The 16,216-nt window shown below is 41.3% G+C and overlaps 1 protein-coding gene across 1 annotated transcript in view; it reads right to left on the bottom strand.

Moving 5' to 3' along the window:
* The window catches only part of pcdh11 (protocadherin 11), a 341,850-nt gene that overhangs the window by 84,034 nt on the left and 241,600 nt on the right, over nt 1-16,216 (bottom strand). The window contains exon 6 of the mRNA XM_088343958.1: nt 2,483-2,690. Coding sequence (XP_088200084.1) covers nt 2,483-2,690 — 208 coding nt within the window. The remainder of the gene's footprint in view (nt 1-2,482; nt 2,691-16,216) is intronic.

The raw sequence follows: 16,216 nt of genomic DNA, 5'->3' as shown, positions 1-16,216 counted from the left end.
AAATATGCTAAAAAAAGACAAAATAAAGTAAATATGAATCAAATGATGACTCACAACACGTGGTAAGATTTCTCTCCTGGCTTTGATCTCTTTGATCTCCAGCAAACATAAAATGCCACAGAAACAAAATGAAAATCAATCCAAACAGCTTGCCGACATCATTTTTGCCGTTCCGTGTATTCCGTTACTCCCCATTCCTGCACAAAATTTAGTAATTTATTTATATTTAGTTTATTTTGTCTTTTATTAGCATATTTGGTATTGGAGTCATCCAAAAAGTCATTGAAAGTAATCCAGTTAAAGTAACCCTACCCAACCCTGACTATATCCACAAAAACTTGTTTTAAAACTCCAGTGCCATCAAGAGCAGGTAAACATCTGACGGCTTTTGCTGTGGGCACGGTCCTTAAATATTGGTGTTTACTGGTTCCTTTAGATTGATTAGAGTCAGGTGCAGGTGATGAGAAGCAGGCGTAGTGTCCTCCTGTTTGTCTGTATGTACTATATCCAGGCTTGGGTAGGGTTACTTTAACTGGATTACTTTCAATGACTTTTGGATGACTCCAATACCAAATATGCTAATAAAAGACAAAAGAAGAGTCATCTTATTCATATTTTTTTTTTGTCTTATATTAGTTTATTTGGTATTGGAGTCATTCAAAAGTCATTGAAAGTAATCAAGTTAAAGTAACCCTACCTGACCCTGGTTATATTGTCCATGTGTTTCCTTATATCATATATATTGCTAATTAACATTTTGTTGTGAGATACTAAGTTGCTCGACATGAATGAAATGAAATGATCTTTTCAAGTCAATGACTTCCCAAAGCGCTTTACAATGTGCTCCACATTTCCCAATAGCGGCCTTGCAGCCATGTAAGGCGCTAACCTGCTTATTGGGGGTATTAGGGGTTCAGTGTCTTACCCAAGGACACCTCGACATGTAACACGGACGAGCCGGGATTCGAACTGGGATCCCTTGATCCCAAGACGAGCGCTCTACCTCCTGAATGAGGTTTATTATAAAAAAAGTTCAAAAATGAAGTAGCATGGACGTTCACCGTAGAAGGAAAAAAATACATGAAAATAGAATTAAGTAGAATAATACATTTTCCTCTTCAATTATGAATTCATTTTCTGCATTAAATCATTGTTGGCAATATACTGATTAAAGGAATAACCACAAACCTGTCTTTTTTTTCCTTTTATACTTCCTTTTTTTTAACTTCTTTATACAACATCATAATTCACCATAGAATGCATCAAAGCAAGTGAGCCGTTTGAGAGCCGGCTCTTTAATGAGTCGAGCCGAAAAAGCCGGTTCTCTAAAAAGAGACGGACTTCCTTTCTTTACACAACTACCACATGAAATCCGATGTTGAATGATGCATGATGGGAAATCCCCAGGCGGCAGACGCATGCGCACAGTAGCATCAAACCGCTCGGTTCGTTTGCAACAGAAAAAAATGATACCGAGATAGAGGCTACCGCGGCGAACTTCTTTCACAAGATATCCATTTCTTTTTATTTCCTGATATATTTTGTCGCATAATATTAACATTTTTGGGGGCTTATTTAGTCGGTTGTAAGATACAGAACTGTACTTAATCACATATTTAGTGGAAGTACAATAGTTGCAACAAGATTCACTTGAATGCAACACTTTTTCTTTTTTTTCCCGTTTTTTTCTACTTTTTTTAAAATCCCGTTAAAAAAAAATCTCATCGTGTTTATTTTTTCTGAGCTGTTACATTTATCTTTTGGTTCTCTATTTACTTTTTTCCTACATTTCTTTATTTTCTTTTTTTCTGGCTTTTTTTCTAAATCTTTCCTTCTTTTTTCTCCTCCTTTTGTTTCTTTTTTTCTCAGCTTTTCACTACTTTTTCATTTTGGTATTCTTTTTCTTTTTTGTTCTACTCCCCCCTTCCTTTAAGTTATTGTGTGCATAATTGTACATAATATTTGGTCATGTTGGGATTCAAGAAGCAAAAACAACCCGAAGAGCCGTTTAGGACTCAAAAGAGCCGGCTCCTTTTAGTGAGCCGAGCCGAAGAAGCCGGTTCTTGACAAACTCTACTAACTTTACTCAACTTCGTTCCACTTCGATTCGACTTCAAAATACCGCCTTTAGGACACAACGCCGGGGAACCCGTGTATTTTGACCTTCATGCACTGTAACTTTGACTTGAGTCACTTCTTAATGAGTCATTTTGAGCCTTCATTTTTGTGCGCTGGCTAGATTTTCTTGTGCGCTGAGAATGTGCGAGCAGTGCGCACTTGCTTAGAGGGAACACTGTACCCATCGTTGACAAATTTATGTTTTTCCGTAAGGATTTTCTCGTCTGCACGTCTTAAAATGCATAATAAAGGTACTTTGTACGGAAAAAAAACGTACAGGTTGACAGGTATGCTACGGTAAACTCTTCCGACCAATCAAATGAGACATTGACCCAAACAGCAGAAAGGGAAACGAGAGACTGACTTGATTCCGGGTCGGAGTTGCCGTCTCCTTCGGTGCGACTGTTCGGGGACGTCTGCTCGTAATAGTCGTCGTGGGGGAATCCCAGTGGGAGGTTCTGGGAGGCGCTGGTGGCACTGGTGGTACTGGTGGGTTCCGGGTCGCCCAGCCCGCTATCGCTGCAGCTCTCCTGGGAACCGTCCGGGAGATGGAACGTCACTCGCCGCTGGGTCTGGGGACGGAAACGAAATACTGAAACGGGGAGTACTGACGAACAGGGTTGGGTAGGGTTACTTTAACTGGATTACTTTGGATTACTTTTGGATTACTCCAATACCAAATATGCTCATAAAAGACAAAACAAACTACCGTAAATTCCGGACTATAAGCCGCTACTTTTTTCCCCAAATGTTCAGCCCTGCGGCTTATTCAGTGAAGCGGCCAATTTATGTCATTTTTCTAACGGCCACCAGCGGCGCTAGAGTATAAAAGGTAAGATTAAGACCAGTAGAATATGTGCGCCAAAGAAGACTGCAACCTCTAAGTCTAAGCATACATTGTCTGTGAAGTTAAGGTACGTTCCGTTAATGAGGAAGACGCCCTTGATGGCGATAGTTATGAGGAGGAAGTTGAGGACGATCTACCGTGAATTTCACAATTACGGATGCTTTTATTTTGACAGGCACGATTGATACATTGCGAGCGTGATCCTACTAGCGTGTTGCTACCTTTCACAGGCACGGTTTGGGATGAAAGTTATATTATTATTATTAAAGCTTTGAAAACTCTCGTTGTACCGTCTTTCTTCGTAAATATGTGTAACCATGTATAATATGTATTTGCAACTGTATATTTTTGTAGTGTTTTTATATACGAATGAAAAAGAAGGGGCGGAGCACACGCGGGCTGATGGGAATTGGGGTAAAGCTGAGTTACCGGTAGACCTGTCTGTTGTCGCAGCGGACAATAGTGGATATATATTTTTCCCACCCTTAACTTTGGAAATATACACTTTGTTTCCTTGGATTACTTTCAACGGGACCCGGACTTTACAAGTATGCATCATACCTTAATTACGGGTATCATGTTCCATTTATGTTGCCAACTGTGACGCTCGTATTGGGTACAATCTATGCAGTTACAATCGTGGAGCTTACAGCCCAGGCTGGGTTAAACTTGAGTTTGTGTCGCAAGTTCTAATGCAGGCACAGGCGGCTTATACATGGGTGCGGCTTATATAAGAAAAAAAAGTAGCAGATCACCTAAAAAAAACGGTGAGTGTGGCTTATAATCAGGTGTGCTCTATAGTCTGGAATTTACGGTAAATATGAATCAAATTACTACATTTTGTGCAGGCTGTTAGTTTACCTGGAGATCAAAGCCAGGAGAGAAAGCTTACCACGTGTTGTGAGTCATCATTTGATTCATATTTAGTTTCTTTTGTCTTTTATTAGCATATTTGGTATTGGAGTCATCCAAAAGTCATTGAAAGTAATCCAGTTAAAGTAACCCTACCCAACCTTGCTGACGAAGCACTGGGACATTCTTGCTCTTGTCATGTTTCCAACTTGAAAATATTTTAGAACATTGAGAGTAAAACTCTCTATTTCTCTCTCTCTCTCTCTCTCTCTCTCTCTATTTCTCTGTGTCTCTCTCTCTCTCTCTCTCTCTCTCTCTCTCTCTCTCTCTCTCTCTCTCTCTCTCTCTCTCTCTCTCTCTCTCTCTCTCTTTCTCTCTCCCTCTCTCTTCCACCCCTTTTCTCTCTCTCTATTTCTCTGTGTCTCTCTCTCTCTCTCTCTCTCTCTTCCACCCCTTTTCTCCCACTCTGTCTCTGTCTCTTTCACTCTCTGTGTCTCTCTTTTTCTCTTCCTTTGTTGCTCTTTGTCTCTTTCTCTCGTCATACCTTTCACACTTTCTTTTCTCTTTTCTCTCCTTCTGTCTTTCTTTTTCTCTTTGGATTTCTTTCTTCCTCTCCCTTTCTTTCCCCCTCTCTCACGACTTTTGATCTCTTTTGTTTCTCACGCTCTCTCTCTCTCTCTCCCCCTCCCACTCTTTTCCACTCCTTTTCTCCCACTCTCTGTCTCTTTCACTCTCTTTTTCTCTTCCTTTGTTGCTCTTTGCCTCTTTCTCTCTCTTTGTCTTTTTAACTTCATTTGCTCTAACTTCCTTTTTTCCTTATCTCTCTTTTCTCGTTCTCTCTTCCTACCCTTCGCGCTTTCTTTTCTCTTTTCTCTCCTTCTGTCTTTCTATTTCTCTTTGGATTTCTTTCTTCCTCTCCCTTTCTTTCCCCCCTCTCTCACAACTTTTTATCTTTTGTTTCTCACGCTCTCTCTCTCTCTCTCTCTCTCTCTCTCTCTCTCTCTCTCTCTCTCTCTCTCTCTCTCTCTCTCTCTCTCCCTCTTTTCCATCCATTTTCTCACACTCTCTGTCTCTGTTTCTTTTTTCTCTCTGTGTCTCTCTTTTTCTCTTCCTTTGTTGCTCTTTGTCTCTTTCGCTCTCTGCCTTTTTAACTTTGTATGCTCTAACTTCCTTTTTTCCTTTTCTCTTTCTCTCTTCATACCCTTCGCGCTTTCTTTTCTCTCCTTGTGTCTTTCTATTTCTCTTTGGATTTCTTTCTTCCTCTCCCTTTCTTTCCCCCTCTCTCACGACTTCTCTTTTTATCCTTTTTGTTTCTCACTCTCTCCCTCCCTTTTTCTTTCTTTGTCCCGCCCTCTCTCCTTTTCCCTCCCTCTTTCTCTTATTTCTTTATCTCTCTTTTTCTTTCTCTTTAATCTACTCGTCCGGCCCCCGACAGAATGTTTGTTCTATCGTGTGGCCCCCGAGTTCAAATGAGTTTGCATTTTGAATTTCCTTGGGTTATAAGATCGGTCCGTTATTATTTTTACTCGGTATCGTCGACTCGAACCGGAATCGATCCGAAAAGCGGCGGATCTAATGCCTCTCTCGTATCGGGCACGGAAATCAAAGCAAAAATCGAGTCTTTTTTTCGATTCCGAGAGCGTTCCGGGAGACAAAATGGTTGCCGGGGCGGCTGGGCACAATATCACGCTGTGACCTTTCTTTTAAGCCCAGAAACGGAAGAAGCTTCATTTCACGCCGTCTTAAAACCTGCCGCTGTTTTTCCCCAGAAAACAAAAACCCTTTACAACCGCTCGCAAAATCAAAACAACTCGCCGGGGAATCTCAATTGTACTTACTATTTACGTAAAAATAGAAGTCAGGTTTGATTGGTGGCCCCGGAGAGGCCTTTAAACACACACACACGCATATATATATTTGTACTTTCCGTGGCGAGCGGGAAAAAAACAGGTCAGTAGCCGGGACAGGAGAGCAAAAATCGTGGTCGGGATCAGAAAATGGGTCGAAGCCGGGAAACAGACAGGGGCCGAAACAGGAGTGAGTCAGTGTAGAAAAGCTTGCCTAGCATGAACTGAGGTTTGCAGACGGACTGACAAAAGGGGACAGATAGGAGTATATATATATATATATATATATATATAAGAGGAAGAGAGACAGATGGAGAGAGAGAGAGAGAGACAGATAGACAGAGACAGACAGACACAGACAGAGACAGACACAGACACATACTGACACAGAGAGAGAAAGAGAGACAAAGAGAGACAGAGAGAGACAGACAGACAGACAGACAGACAGACAGACAGAGAGAGAAAAGGAGAGAGAGAGAGAGAAAAGGAAAGAGAGAGAGAGAAAGAGAGAGAGAGAAAGAGAGAGAGAGAAAGAGAGAGAGACAGACAGACACAGACAGAGACAGACACAGACACATACTGACACAGAGAGAGAAAGAGAGACAAAGAGAGACAGAGAGAGACAGACAGACAGACAGACAGACAGAGAGAGAAAAGGAGAGAGAGAGAGAGAGAGAAAAGGAAAGAGAGAGAGAGAAAGAGAGAGAGAGAAAGAGAGAGAGAGAAAGAGAGAGAGACAGGGAGAGTTGGAGAGAGACAGAGACAAAGACAGAGACACAGAGAGAGAGAGAGAGAGAGAGAGAGAGAGAGAGAGAGAGAGAGACAGAGAGACAGAGAGAGAGGGATAGACAGACAGAGAGAGATAGAGAGAGAGAGAGAGAGAGACAGACAGACAGACAGACAGAGAAAAGGAGAGAGAGAGAGAGAGAGAGAGAGAGAGAGAGAGAGAGAGAGAGAGACATAGAGAGATAGAGAGAGAGAGAAAGAGAGGGAGCGCGAGACAGAGAGACAGACAGAGAGTGTTGCATAGGTATTTTCGTTGGCTTGCGATGGCAGTGTCAAGAGTGGGAAAAAACAGATCGGTGGCCGGGACAGGGAGCAAAAACATAGTCAAGTTCAGAAAATGGGTGGGAGCCGAGAACCAAACAGGAATCAGAACAGGAGAGAGTCAGGCTCGGAAGGCTTTCCTAGCGTAGCTGAGGTTTGAAGACAGACTGACAACGGGTGACAGGAAAACGGGTTCATAAAACGGTCATATGCCTCCCCATGCGAGGTCTCTCATCGTCACCGTTTTTTTCAGAAAATGGGTGGGAGCCGAGAATCAAACAGGAATCAGAACAGGAGAGAGTCAGGCTCGAAAGGCTTGCCTAGCGTAGCTGAGGTTTGCAGACGGACTGACAAGGGGTGACAGGAAAACGGGTTCATAAAATGGTAATAAGGCGAGGTCTCTCATCGTCACCGTTTTTTTCAGAAAATGGGTAGGAGCCCAGAATCAAACAGGAATCATAACAGGAGAGAGTCAGGCTCGGAAGGGTTGCCTAGCGTAGCTGAGGTTTGCAGACGGACTGACAACGGGTGACAGGAAGACAGGTTGATAGAATGGTAATAAGGCGCGCAATGGGAGGTCTCTCATCGTTACCGTTTTTTTCAGAAAATGGGTCGGAGCCGAGAATCAAAAAGGAATCTGAACAGGAGAGAGTCAGGCTCGGAAGGCTTGCCTAGCGTAGCTGAGGTTTGCAGACGGACTGACAAGGGGTGACAGGAAAACGGGTTCATTAAATGGTAATAAGGCGAGGTCTCTCATCGTCACCGTTTATTTCAGAAAATGGGTAGGAGCCGAGAATCAAACAGGAATCATAACAGGAGAGAGTCAGGCTCGGAAGGGTTGCCTAGCGTAGCTGAGGTTTGCAGACGGACTGACAACGGGTGACAGGAAGACAGGTTGATAGAATGGTAATAAGGCGCGCAATGGGAGGTCTCTCATCGTCACCGTTTTTTCAGAAAATGGGTCGGAGCCGAGAATCAAAAAGGAATCTGAACAGGAGAGAGTCAGGCTCGGAAGGCTTGCCTAGCGTAGCTGAGGTTTGCAGACGGACTGACACCGGGTGACAGGAAAACGGGTTCATAAAACGGTCATATGCCGCTCCGTGCGAGGGCTCTCATCGTCACCGTTTTTTTTCAGAAAATGGGTCGGAGCCGAGAATCAAACAGGAATCAAAACAAGAGAGAGTCAGGCTCGGAAGGCTTGCCTAGCGTAACTGAGGTTTGCAGACGGACTGACAACCGGTGACAGGAAAACGGGTTCATAAAACGGTCATATGCCTCCCCATGCGAGGTCTCTCATCGTCACCGTTTTTTTTTTTAGAAAATGGGTCTGAGCCGAGAATCAAACAGGAATCAGAACAGGAGAGAGTCAGGCTCGGAAGGCTTGCCTAGCGTAGCTGAGGTTTGCAGATGGACTGAAAACGGCTGACAAGAAAACGGGTTCATAAAACGGTCATATGCCGCCCCGTGCGAGGTCTCTCATCGTCACCGTTTTTCTAAAACAGGGAGCGACATCGAAGTAAGAGAATAGTCACGCCGATTATGCGGCAGCACGAACAAACACCTTCCCACGATTCCCGTGTCGAGATCCCGACGACGCCACGGCACGAATTCACCATTTCCCGCAATCCCGTGACGGGACGTAAGGAAGACATAAAACCCAACGAGACCCCCGGCGTCCGTTATTGCCTACCGTTTGAGTCCGACTATTATTCAAGCCGATAAGGTTTTTTTTTTTTTTTTTTTTTTTTTCTCCTATCTGGATTTCCTTCATCTGGACGGCGCTGTCGGAAATCAAAAAAAAAAGCTAATTAATACACGGTCCCGGAGGGGAGTCTCGCCTATCTTTCCCTTTCCAATATGGCGGCCAGATAAGCTAGCATTTGTGTTTGATTAAAAAAGGATGTGCACGGAGTAAATAATAACCCGCCCCAAGGAAAGGGCAGAGTTGTCGGAAATATCCTTTTTCCTGGAATAAACACGTCGTAATATTGTATTCGTTTAATCCTCTAGTCCACAGGTGTTAAACAGGTGGCCCGCGGGAGCGATCAGGCCCGCTTAGGGATTGAATCCGGCCCGCGAGACAACACTCAGAGAAGCACAAGAGAAAAACAAGCTGCGGGTTGAAATATGTCAGGGGTGTCAAAGTCATTTTAACTCGGGGGCCACACGATAGAACAAACATTCTGTCGGGTGCTGGATGAGTAGATTGAAGAGAAAGGAAAGGAGAGATAAATAAATAAGAGAAGGAGGGAGGGAAAAGGAGAGAGGGCGGGACAAAGAAAGAAAAAGAGAGAGAGGGAGAGAGCCGAGAATCAAACAGGAATCAGAACAGGAGAGAGTCAGCCTCGGAAGGCTTGCCTAGCGTAGCTGAGGTTTGAAGACAGACTGACAAGGGGTGACAGGAAAACGGGTTCATAAAATGGTAATAAGGCGAGGTCTCTCATCGTCACCGTTTTTTCAGAAAATGGGTCGGAGCCGAGAATCAAACAGGAATCAGAAAAGGAGAGAGTCAGCCTCGGAAGGCTTGCCTAGCGCGTAGCTGAGGTTTGCACACAGACTGACAACGGGTGACAGGAAAACGAAGAGAGAGGGAGAGAGCGTAAGGAACAAAATAGATAAAAAGAGAAGTCGTTAGAGAGAAAAAATCCAAAGAGAAATAGAAAGACAGAAGGAGAGAAAAGAAAGCGCGAAGGGTAGGAAGAGAGAAAGAGTAAAGAGAGAAAAGGAAAAAAGGAAGTTAGAGCAAAAGAAGTTTAAAAGACACAGAGAGAGAAAGAGACAAAGAGCAACAAAGGAAGAGAAAAAGAGAGACACAGAGAGTGAAAGAGACAGAGACAGAGAGTGGGAGAAAAGGGGTGGAAAAGAGGGGGAGAGAGAGAGAGAGAGAGAGAGAGAGCGAAAGAAAAAGAAATACAAGTACAGTGTCTTTGTGAGAGGGACCTGGCTTTGGCAACATCAAGTAGAAATATTTCAACCTGCAGCTTGTTTTTCTCTTGCACTTCTCTGGTTGTTGTCTCGCAGGCCAGATTCAATCCCTTAGCAGGCCTGATCTGGCCCGCGGGCCGCCTGTTTGACACCTGTGAAATATGTCAAAGCTAGGTGCCTCTCGGAAAAAGCGGGTCAGTAGTCGTGACAGGAGAGCAAAAACGTGGTCGGGGTCGAAGCAAGTCATAAGCGGGAAAAGAAGAGAAGACGTAGTCGGGGACCAAAAGAGGTCGGAAGCCGGGAGTGGACGGGAGAGTAGACGTGGTCAAGATCAAAAAACAGGTCGAAGCCGGGAAACAGACAGGAGCCAAAACAGGAGTGAGTCAGGATCAAAAAGCTTGCCTAGCGTTAACCGAAGTTTGCAGACGGACTGACAAAAGGGGACAGATAGGAGTGGGTTTAAATAGGGACAGAAAGCCAATCAGACACAGGAAGCGAGTCATTCTGGTACTCGGATTGTGCTCCGAACGCGGAAGTAAATCTTCCGTGGTGAGCGATGCTGATGTCGGGGACAGAAAAAGCGGGTCTGTAGCCGGGACAGGAGAGCAGAAACGTGTTCGGGGTCAGAAGCGAGTCATAAGCCAAAAAAGGGGGAGAAGACCTATTCGGGGACTAAAAGTGGTCGGAAGCCGGGACTGGACGGGAGAGCAAACGTGGTCAGGATCAGAAACCGGTCGAAGCCGGGAAACAGACAGGAGCCAAAACAGGACTGAGTCAGGGTTGAAAAGCTTGCCTAGTGTCAACTGAGGTCCGCGGATGGACTGACAAAAGGGGGCGGATAGGAGTGGGTTTGAATAGGGATAGAGAGCTAATCAGACACGTGTTCGGGGTCGGAAGTGAGTCGTAAGCCAGAAAAGGAGAGAAAACCTAGTCGGGGACTAAAAGAGGTCGGAAGCTGGGACTGGACGGGAGAGCAGACGTGGTCAGGATGAAAAACGGGACGTGTGGGAGTCAGGGTCAAAAAAGGCTTGCCTAGTGTTCACTGAGGTTTGCAGACGGACTGACAAAAGGGGACAGACAGGACTGGGTCCAAATACTGATCGGTTATAACCCGCTCAGAAAATGTATTATCAAATCTTTACACTCCAACCCAAATTTGCATATACGTACTGACACAGATACATCGTATTTATCGTTGGAAAAAACTGCGTCGCAACGTTTTTCGAGTACAGCTGCCAACGTGCAGGAAGCCCCGAAGTAAACACACCACGTCCTCGTCTCTTTCCCAGCCAAAAAAGCGCTAGTTAGCTAGCGCCGCTTTGTCGACCGGATTCGACGACATGCGTGCGCAGCCTGGCCGCCTCCCCCGGGAATAGAACCTCCTTCTCGACAGGTGTTCCGGCTTAAGACAGAGCCCACTTGCCGCGAGTATAAAAACATAGGCGTCCTCCTCCGCGCCTGATTTGAATTACCGCGTTCGGGTCCAAAATCGATTACGCTGAACATCTGTCCGAGACGTCGATTAGCATAAAAAAACAGTTGCGCTTTCTTGAAGTTGTTGCCGGGTGATTAAAAAAATGATTGTTTTTATGAGATGTAATCGTAATAAAAACGCCGTCTTTTTTTACAATGCTAAAAGATAATTTGATAGCTTATCTTGCCGCCATACTGTATTACTACAACAGAAATATTAGAAAAATATGACTACAGTAATAATAGAAACGTTATACAAAAAAAATTCTACTAGGAAAATACTACCAAAAATACTTCCAAGTTATTACTACAAAAGTATAACAGGAATACTTAAACGTGCTACTATGAAAATACTTGAAAAATATTAAAGTAATATTACTAAAATATGACTACAGTAATAATAGAAAACGTATACAACAAAAAATCTACTAGGAAAATACTACTAAAAATACTACTATGTGATTACTATAAAAGTATAACAGGAATACTAAAACGTGCTACTATGAAAATACTTGAAAAATACAACTACAATGATATTACAAAAATATGACTACATTAATAATTAAAACCTTATAGAACAAAAAAATCTACGTGGAAAATACTACCAAAAATACTACTATGTGATTACTACAAAAGTATAACAGGAATACTAAAACGTGCTACTCTGAAAATACTTGAAAAATACAACTACAGTAATATTACAAAAATATGACTACACTAATAATTAAAATGTTATACAACAAAAAAATCTACTTGGAAAATACTACCAAAAATACTACTATGTGAGTACTACAAAAGTATAACAGGAATACTAAAACGTGCTACTATGAAAATACTTGAAAAATACAACTAAAGTAATATTACAAAAATATGACTACAGTAATAATAGAAAACGTATTCAACAAAAAATCTACTAGGAAAATACTACCAAAAATACTACTATGTGATTACTAAAAAAGTATAACAGGAATACTAAAACGTGCTACTATGAAAATACTTGAAAAATACAACTACAGAAATATTACAAAAATATGACTACAGTAATAATAGAAACGTTATACAAAAAAAAATTCTACTTGGAAAATACTACCAAAAATACTACTATCTGATTACTACAAAAGTATAACAGGAAGACTAAAACATGCTACTTTGAAAATACTTGAAAAATACAACTACAATGATATTACAAAAATATGACTACATTAATAATTAAAACGTTATACAACGAAAAAAATCTACGTGGAAAATACTACCAAAAATACTACTATGTGATTACTACAAAAGTATAACAGGAATACTAAAACGTGCTACTATGAAAATACTTGAAAAATACAACTAAAGTAATATTACAAAAATATGACTACAGTAATAATAGAAAACGTATTCAACAAAAAATCTACTTGGAAAATACTACCAAAAATACTACTGTGTGATTACTACAAAAGTATAACAGGCGTACTAAAACGTGCTACTATGAAAATACTTGAAAAATACAACTACAGTGATATTACAAAAATATGACTACACTAATAATTAAAACCTTATAGAACAAAAAAATCTACTTGGAAAATACTACCAAAAATACTACTATGTGATTACCACAAAAGTATAACAGGAATACTAAAACGCGCTACGATGAAAATACTTGAAAAATACAACTACAGTAATATTACAAAAATATGACTACCATAATAATAGAAACGTTATACAACAAAAATTCTACTTGGAAAATACTACCAAAAATACTACTATGTAATTACTACAAAAGTATAACAGGAATACTAAAACGTGCTACTATGAAAATACTTAACTTGAAAATACAACTACAGTAATATCACAAAAATAGTAATGAAATGCTACTAACAAACTACTACATATAAAGTAAAAATAATTAAATATTTGTATTTTATAAGCTTCAAAACGCCGGCAAACCACTGTCAAAATAAAAAAATTAGAAGAAATCAAAAATGTGAAAAAACGCCACCCAGATCTGTAGAGCACCCCTAGTGGTAGAAGACAAATCCATCAAATTGTCATTGACAAAAACAGACAATTAGAATAAATGAAAAATGTAAAATACCTGACAAAAACAGAAAATTAGAAAAAAAATGAAAAAGTGAAAAAGCTCCACCCAGATTGCTATAGCACCCCTAGTGGTGGGAGAAATATCCATCGAATATTTGTATTTTAGAAGCTTCAAAACGCTGGTAAACCACTGACAAAATCAAAAAATTAGAAGAAATTAAAAATGTGAAAAAACACCACCCAGATCTGTAGAGCGCCCCTAGTGGTAGAAGACAAATCCATCGAATTGCCACTGACAAAAATAGACAATTACAAAAAATAAAAAATTTAAAATAGCAACACCCAGATTGGTAGAGTGCCCCTAGTAGTGGAGGACAAATCCATTAAATATTTGTATTTTATAGGCTGGTAGACCACTGACAAAAACAGAAAATTAGAATAAAATAAAAAAGTGAAAAAGCGGCACCCAGATTGCTAGAGCACCCCTAGTGGTGGGAGAAATATCCATCGAATATTTGTATTTTACAAGCTTCAAAACGCCGGTAGACCACCGACAAAATCAAAAACTTAGAATAAATTAAAAATGTGAAAAAACGCCACCCAGATCTGTAGAGCGCCCCTAGTGGTGGAGGACAAATCCATCGAATTGCCACTGACAAAAACAGACAATTAGAATAAATAAAAAATGTAAAATACCTGACAAAAACTGAAAATTAGAAAAAAATAAAAAACGTGAAAAAGCTCCACCCACATTGCTATAGCGCCCCTAGCGGTGGGAGGAATATCCACCGATCGGCCGCACGTTTTCGGCTTCAAAACCCAGAAAACCAACCGAAAAGGTGGGTTTCCGGAAGCCGAAAAAGGCAAAGACGCGCGGCAAAGTCAAGGTGAGTGTTTTGGGTATTTAAAGAAGCTGCCAGAAATCCATAAAGCAAAGACAAGCTGCGCCGGCAGATATCGGAAGCAAACAAAGCCGGCCGTAGCGATAAAAGCCGGCCTTGAGAAGTATGTACACAAAGATAAAGTCAACAACCGACGGCTAGCTTGCGCGTGCCAAGTCGCTAGCGGGCGGGAGGTCGGCCAATCGCCGCGTCTTAACGGACGGGAGGGGGACCAATCGCCGCGTCCCTGAGGTTAGCGGGTTAGCGGATTAGCGCTCCGTCATACTTAGCGTCTTGGACGCTCTTACCACTGCTAAATATACACTTTGATTTCCAGTCTGTTTTGTCGTATGCGGGATTTAGCAAAATACGGGAGAACTGAGCGCCATTTTTTTAATGCTAAGTAGAAAGGAATATAGAGTTGCGAATATGTGCCCTAAAAATAGATGAACGCGGAAATAATATACATGACATCGATGCAATTTCTTTCGTTTTTTAATTGGTGTATTTTGCGGGTTATTTTTGCCATCGATTTAGTTCAAGGATTAGATTTTGTCGTGTGTTTTCTCACGTATGTTCTAAATTACTAATTTTGGTAAGTATTATCCTTGTGTACGGTAGTTTATCATGTATGTTGTTGATTCACTATTTCGATATCCATTTTGTGATTTATTATTTAGTTTTTTTTTATTCCCGTGTATTTTGTCATGTATGTTGTCATTTATTTTGATCGGAATTTATTTTGTTGAGTATTTTGTGATTTATTATTTCGTTTTTTTATATTCCCGTGTATTTTGTCATGTATGTTGTCAGTTTATGATTTTAAAATTTATTTTGTTGAGTATTTTGTTATGTATTATTTTGTTTTTTTTATATTCCTGTGTATTTTGTCATGTATGTTGTCGATTTATTATTTCAATATTTATTTTGTTGAGTATTTTATGATTTATTATTTCGTTTTTTTATATTCCCGTGTATTTTGTCATGTATGTTGTCGATTTATTATTTCAATATTTATTTTGTTGAGTATTTTATGATTTATTATTTCGTTTTTTTATATTCCCGTGTATTTTGTCATGTATGTTGTCGATTTATTATTTCAATATTTATTTTGTTGAGTATTTTGTGATTTATTATTTCGTTTTTTTTATATCCCTGTGTATTTCGTCATGTATGTTGTCATTTATTTTAATCAGTATTTATTTCGTCGAGTATTTTGTTGTGTACTTTGTTTAATATGTCATTTATTTTGGCACGTATTGTTAAGACCAGAACGGAGACAGGACCCACTTGCGTTACATTTCTCTGAGTTTATTAAATGAACGCAGAAGTGGGACTTCCGTGGCGAGCGATGGTGGTGTCGAGGACGGAAAAAAGGGGTCAGTAGCCGGGACAGGAGAACAAAAAACGTGGTGAGGATCACAAAACAGGTCGAAGCCTGGGAACAGACAGGAGCAGAATCAGATATGAGTCAGGGTCAAAAACGTGGTCGGGATCGGAAACAAGTCAAAAGCCAGGAGAGGAGAGCAGACGTGGTCGAGATAAAAAAAAGATTGTTATTCGGGACGGGAGAACAGACTGAAAAATGAGGAAGAAAAAAAGTTTATCCACATAATTGTGATATTTTTGTCAAGACCAGAATGGAGACAGGACCCACTTGCGTTACGTTTCTCTCAGTTTTGTTAGAAGAAAGGAAAGGGTAGCACCCACGATCCAGGGATCGCTGGACGCGGGAAGCAGGTCGTGGGGCTTCCGTGGCGAGCGATGGTGGTGTCGGGGACGGAAAAAAACGTCAGTAGCCGGGACAGGGGAGCAAAAAACCTGGTCGGGATAAAAAAAACGGGTCGAAGCCAGGGAACAGAATCAGATATGAGTCAGGGTCGAAAACGTGGTCGGGATCGGAAACAAGTCGAAAGCCAGGAGAGGAGAGTAGACGTGGTCAGGATCACAAAACGGGTCGAAGCCGGGAAACAGACGGGAGCAGAAACAGGAGTGAGTCAGGGTCGAAAAGCTTGCCTAGAGTAAACCGAGGTTTGCAGATGGACTGACAACAGGTGACAGATAGACATGGGTTTAAATAGTGACAGGGAGCCAATCAGCTTCCCTTCTCAAGGTCTCTTCATTTTCCTTATGTTGAGGTTTTTGAGTTTTTCCTTGCCCTCATGTAGGTTTCAGATCAGGGGATGCTGTCATAATAGTCT

This window comes from Urocampus carinirostris, chromosome 9, assembly GCF_059441175.1.
Source record: "Urocampus carinirostris isolate Australia breed hairy pipefish chromosome 9, RoL_Ucar_1.0, whole genome shotgun sequence".
NCBI classification, from domain to species: Eukaryota; Metazoa; Chordata; class Actinopteri; order Syngnathiformes; family Syngnathidae; genus Urocampus; species Urocampus carinirostris.
This window is presented reverse-complemented; position numbering and strand designations above follow the sequence as displayed.